Genomic DNA, 6,454 nt, shown 5'->3' with positions numbered 1-6,454 from the left:
TCTCAATTGATTAATCTCAGTCTCTTGTCCATTCAAAACCTGAGATGCTACCGTCGACTCTTGAGCATTGAAAAATGATGTCCAAAGAATAATTATATGTAAACCTTTTCTTGTATGTGTATCGTCCTCGGATTTTCAACTTCATCTACATTCCCATTCCACTTCTTTCCTTTGTGAAAAATTAAAAACGTAGAAACTTAGGATTCACTTATTTTCAGTAAGCACACACCTCCTCACTAAACCTAATAATGGCATGGATTTGCATCTTTGATGTAATCTTGAAATAGGAAAGCCTAAGTATTGGTTGCAATGGTTCAGACAGCCAAGTTATACATTTTCAAAACCCATCACCTATAGTCTAGACGAGTACTCCTCTTAGGAGGATATACGCATAATAATCCTCGATCAATCCAGCCTCTTAGGGATAATTAAAGCCTTCCTTGCAATGCAAACAGATAGCACGCACCTTAGCACCAAGTGAATATTTCAAACATCATTCCATCCTGCAAGAAAGTTCCCCTTGAACCGTGGTGATGATCGGATGCTGTGCTTCATCATCTGAAATCCCATCTATTGAAACCAAAGTTTGGCTGATTGCCACAAACGCAGGTCAGATGTCTCATGTCTGAACTGAACTCTTCATCGTACAGAATTATCCTTCACTGCCTTAATTTTCATCTAATATTTTCAAATAGTTCTCTGCAAGGGAAAAGAGGATCCAATCATTTTCTATTCTAGGGAATGACCTTTATAGTCATACGCTAATAGGCATTATATTCCATGAAGCAAAACTCCTCCATCAAAATTGTCTGAACTTAAGACATTTGCAAGGTCATTGCATGATTCAAGGTACCGACTCTTGATGATATAGGAATGTAGCTGTCTTCTCGCTTTCAAATCTGCCTTTTCGGCTAAGGCAGGGAGAAGTATTGAAAAGGTGACTGAACTTGGTTTTAAGCCTTCTACTAGCATTTGACAGAAGAGTTCAACTGCCATTTTAGGCTGCATTATTCTCATAAGACCAGCAATCAAGGCATTCCAACAAACTACGTTCCTGTTCTTTATACTCCTAAATACTTGAATTGCCAAATCAATATTCTCACACTTTGCGTACATGTCAATTAGAGCACTTGAAATGAAGTGGTTGTCTTCAAAAGAATTCCTGAACATATATCCATGGATTTCCTTCCCTTTGTGCAATAAATTCAAGCTAGCGCAAGCCACCAGAGCAGCAGTTATTGTGACGGTATCTGGTCTGATCGGGAAAGTAATCATCTTATTATGAAGGCAACCCTTGCATAGCATGGTCTGGAATAATTCTAGAGCTTCATAACTTAACCCAGATTGTTGAAATCCAGATACTAAAACATTTAAAGATACAACATTGGGTGCCAAATCTTTCTGTAACATCTCAGATAGCAACTTATATGCTTCAACTTTCTGCCCATTTTTTGCATGTCCAGCTAGCAGTGTGTTGTAGGTTACAACATCAGGTTTTAGTCCATGATGCTGCAGTGATCTAAAACATTCTAATGCCTGGCTAGTTTTTTCCTGATTCACGTAAGTTGCAATAATTTCATTCCACAATGTAATGTTTTTCTTCTCTGCTTTGGCAAAAACTTCTTCAGCGTAATCATCTTGTCCGCATTTCGAGTACATATCAACTAATGATCCTTCGACGTAAATGTTTGTACACAGCTCGCACTTAAGAGCATATGCATGAATAGCCCTGCCTAAACCTAGATCTCTCAACCCTGCACAAGCTGGTAGTATACTCGCAACAGTAACAGAATTTGGATTCTCAGCAAACAACAACATATTAATAAATACATCCAAAGCATCTTTGAAATATCCATTTTGAACAAAACCTGATATTACTCCGTTCCATGAATTAACCCTTGGGCTCAATCCTTCTTCTTGCATGGCTTCCAAGTACGTGAGAGCAGTGTTAGTCTCCCCATATCGAGCAAACCCTGAGACCAGTGCATTCCAAGATATCAAATCAGGCTTCAATCCACTAGACTGCATGGAGTGAAATACTTCCATCACCTCATCCAAAAGACCTTCTTCAATGTAGGCTGAAACAAGTGCAGTCCACGAAACCACATCTTTTTCACTCATCGAATCAAAAACATTGATCGAAAATCTCAAATCCCCACAATTACCATAGAGATCGATAAGAGCATTCCCAATAAAAATATCAGAGACCAATCTCTTCCTAATGGCATACCCATGAACCATTTTACCTGTCTTCACCATTTGTCTTCTAGAACATGCTTTAAGAATCGTGGGCACTAAGTATTTACCAGGTAGTATGCCCTCATCAACCATCGATCTGAACGCCGCAAAGAGCTCATTCCACTTCTCTGATCGACAATACGCCCTAATCAAAGCTGAATAGGCTGAAAGCGTTCTCTCAGGAATTTCATCGAACAGCTTACTGTCACTATCCACGCAATTCACGTCCTTGGCATAAAACGTTGCCAGCTTCTTTCCAAACAAGTTATCGACCCGACAAGCATTTAATTTGACAACCTGGGCATTATGATTAAACAAACCGAAACTACGAGCGATTGGGACTTTAAAACCTCCATAATTACGATCCGTACATTTAGCAATTGGAGAAAATTGACCCTGGGGTCTATCATGGGCCGATATCGCAGTGAAATGCATCCTACAAGCTACATACATGGAATTTCGAGATAATCTAAAACTGGGTTGGAGGTCGAAGTTAAACTTGAAAGACGATGGAAGGGCAGGAGAAGCATTGCTCGAGGAAACGAAACCATCTACCAGAGTTGCCATAGTCAAAGTTAAAATTTGAAGCCAAAGCAGAGAGAAGAGAACGTTGTGACGTCAGAATTTAAAGATGTACCTATATATGTCTGTGTGGGAGCCATGGATGGAAAGTGGCAGAGAAGGAGATGGAGACACTGGGGAATCTCGAATCTGTACACTGCCCTGCCGGGGAGCTTTCGCCACGTTATAGTTCAAAATGGGCGCTAGGTGATTGGTTTCTCCTCGAGGTGACCCCAAAGTCGATATGGTTGTTTTCTTCCTATTTCGATATTATAATTGGGATAAATTATTTCAAATGATAAAATTATTAAAAAAATATTTACTAGTAAATTTTTTAAATTTTTTATATGTTAGATAGATTTATATAAATATCTATTAATACATCGATATAAATTACCCTAAATTATTTAAGTGCCTATAATTGATAATTCTAAAATTTTGTCATATTTTATAAATATTTTTGTTTATTTTTCTATATTAAAAACAACCCTATAATTTATGAGGTTAAATCTTCAGATAATTTTATTTTTTATCTTTAATTTATTTAATAAATACTAAAAACTTTCAATTTATTATTTAATATGTCATTAAACTTTTTTTAAACAATGTGACTGAAAAAATTTATTTTAAACAAAATGTCATAATTAGAATTTAAAAATCAGGGCTTATTAGAATGATAAGGTAGTTTTAAAAACTATTTAGGAAAACAGGTACTTTTGAAATAAATTAGGAAAAGTGTAATTTTTTTTTTTTTTTTTTTGTCTCTTATGGAATGCATCTCATAGGGGTGTACATAGTTCGGGTTGGAAGAATTTTGTGGACCAACCCAAAAAATCGGGTTGGCTAATAATGAACCCTATCGGTTCATTTTTAAGGGTCAACCCAACCCAACCCAACCCAAAATTTCGGGGGTTGGGTCACCGTTCCTTTTTTTCCCCTCTAAGGGGTGTACTCAGCGAAAGCGTGAGTTAGTATCGGAACTGGAAGCAAGGAGACTGAGGGAGACCGAGTCGGAAGCGTGAGGCGTGGGCCAGATCTGACGAGGGGACTAAGGCGGAGATCGGATCAAAAGCGGAGGGTTTTCGTTCGACTAAGGCGAAGGGGTTTCCTTTCGACGGAAGCGGCGAGAGCGAGCGAAGAGGCGAGGTTTCGTTTTTTATCGTTTTGATCGAAAGCGGCGAGGGCGACGAAAAGCTTCGATGAGGCGACTGGCAAGTTGTAACGACCCGACTCCCTAGGACTCGAGCTAGGCCGTTACTATACACATGCATGCATAGAATTTAAAATGATACATTTTTCATAGCGAAATAAATGCTAAATAAATAAAGTCAAATAAAAGATTTTCGTTAAGATTAAATAAAAGTCAAATAACAGGGTACCCATAATTCATAATTAGAAAATTTAATGAGTCTAGAAAACTTTAAAAGTTTGGAAACGAATATTAATTAATAATTTTCAAACATGAAGACTGGAAATGGAAAAATATGAGATAAATCTAAACATCATGAGCGGAAGCATAAAATTGGTCCCAGTGGCTTGATCACGGATTCTGCTTGTCATTCGCCGGCGCGCCCTACTCTTACCTGAAACATAAACATGAGAAAGGATGAGTATAAAATACTCAGTAAGTAACCCTACTACTGGGATCAGGCTACGCATCTATGTCTTCTAGATGCCTACCTCTAGTGGAACATATAAGCTGCTCTATTCCTCATGGGACTCGTACATGCACGAAAAACTTATTTCCATCCTATTGTAGTTAAGTATGTCCACTACCTCTAGTAAGTCCCGTAGGACCCGCAACCTCTGGTGAATCCCGAAGGAAACACAATCTCTTACATACGCATGGTTATGCATACACCTCTTTCGTATACACATAACCCACTTAATATGTACCTCTTCCGTACACATGGTTACGTATACACCTCTTTCGTATACACATAACCCACTGAATATGTACCTCTTGCGTACATCTAGTTATGTATACATCTCTTTCGTATACACAGAACCCACTGAGTATGTACCTCTTTCGTACACCCCAGATCCTCTCTATAAAGGTAGGGATACGTACCTCATTCGTACACATGGTTAGACATACACCCCTTTCGTATACACATAACCCACTGAGTATGTATCTCTTTTGTACACCCCAGTACCCTTGGGGTATGTATCACTTTCATACACACCAGCCCTAGTACATCTCTTTCATGTACTAGCGCCTTTAGATGTACATCACTTTTATGCAGTCACATAGTCTGGAAAGGAAAAGAGATTGCATCTAACTTCATATTACATATAACATTCACCTAATTACGAATCCTCTAAAATCTCCCGATCAAGGTCAGGCTAGTTAACCTCAACATACGTAATTAATCTAGTATTAATGGATCCACTCTAGTACATCACTTTCACGCACTAACTCATGTAACAATCAAACATTTGAAATTTCATAATACATCATATAACTTATGCACTTTCATGATAAATCACATCAACAAAATGCTCAAACTTTCACCTAACTTTAAGACATTTCCGTAGTAGCGTCGCTTAACTCATAATTTAGGGCCATGCTCAATCATCCTTTTAATATATTTCATAAAATTCTAAATCGTGCTCATACATTAACATGCTTCGATCATATTATCACATGCTCATATATCTTTTCTAAACAGTCTATTAAATCTTAGAACGGTCAGAATTATCTTTGTAACTAGTCTTACAATCCTCAACATCAACAAATCAAATACAACTATATGGAAATACATACCATCTCATGCTAGCATTAAAGTGTCTATGTGCATAAATAAATAATTCAGATCTCGTACCAGAACATACTTTGATCATATTATACTATCAGTCTATCATGCTTTCATCCTGCCATAACATTCATTTATCATGCTAGCATACATCTAATGTCTGGCCGTGGGCAGTTTCAGTAGTAAGATTACTTACCTCTAATCGCAAACTCTAGAAACTAGAAGCTCAACCTCTTTCTTGCCCAATGGAACAATTGTCAAAAAGGGGAAAAACGTTGTTGTTAGGGTGTTTTGATCATGTGAGATGCTGCTTAAAGTTGCTAGAAGTTGCAAGCGTTGTGGCCGTTGAAGTTGTATGTTACAGCATCAGAGGACATTGGTTGGAGATCGTGGGCATTGTCGTTGTTCATTGGAAGGAGAAAACGAACAGATGGTAGGTGGAGTTTGATTTAAAATAATAATAATAATAATAATAAAACAAAAAAAATGAAATAAGTATAATTACATTTAATTCCTTTCCGTTTTACTATTAAATTCTATTACATTTAATTCTTTACTATTAAATTCCATTAATTTAATTCCTTTCCATTTTACTATTAAATTCCTTTTCGTTTCAAAAGAAAATTAATTCCTGCCATCAATTTCTAATTTGAATAATTTCACACCAACAATTAAATTTCCGCACTTATAGTTGAAGTCCAAAATTCTAAAAATTCCCTCAAACTAGTAATAAATACTGAAATTCCAAATAATAAAGTTACTGAAATTACATTATTACTAAAAAAAATGTATGGGGTATTACACAAGTGGCTAGGGTTTCGTTTCTTCAAGTTCGGAGTCCGGACTTCAATTTCTCTTTCCTATTTTGTTTTTTTAATATATATATAAATTAAAACACT

At 36.8% G+C, this 6,454-nt stretch overlaps 1 protein-coding gene across 1 annotated transcript; it reads right to left on the bottom strand.

Moving 5' to 3' along the window:
- Positions 1-266: 266 nt before the first annotated feature.
- LOC120075281 (pentatricopeptide repeat-containing protein At1g19720-like) lies at positions 267-3,025 on the bottom strand. The gene is made up of 2 exons (XM_039028501.1): positions 2,876-3,025; positions 267-2,789 (listed from the first exon to the last, which is right to left on the bottom strand). Exons 1-2 carry the CDS (start codon positions 2,898-2,900, stop codon positions 772-774), a joined length of 2,043 nt encoding a protein of 680 aa, XP_038884429.1. The 5' UTR covers positions 2,901-3,025; the 3' UTR covers positions 267-771.
- Positions 3,026-6,454: the final 3,429 nt, after the last annotated feature.

This window comes from Benincasa hispida, chromosome 4 (genome assembly GCF_009727055.1).
Source record: "Benincasa hispida cultivar B227 chromosome 4, ASM972705v1, whole genome shotgun sequence".
Classification (NCBI taxonomy): Eukaryota; Viridiplantae; Streptophyta; class Magnoliopsida; order Cucurbitales; family Cucurbitaceae; genus Benincasa; species Benincasa hispida.
Note: the sequence above shows the minus strand (reverse complement) of the source record. Positions and strands in the feature narration are given on the sequence as shown.

Excerpts from the sequence above, each read along its gene's own strand:
- LOC120075281 (XM_039028501.1), bottom strand. The coding sequence starts at position 2,900 with ATGGCTCCCACACAGACATATATAG. Across the intron at positions 2,790-2,875 it reads TCCCACACAGACATATATAG|ATGGTTTCGTTTCCTCGAGC; the intron begins GTACATCTTTAA and ends CAACTCTGGTAG.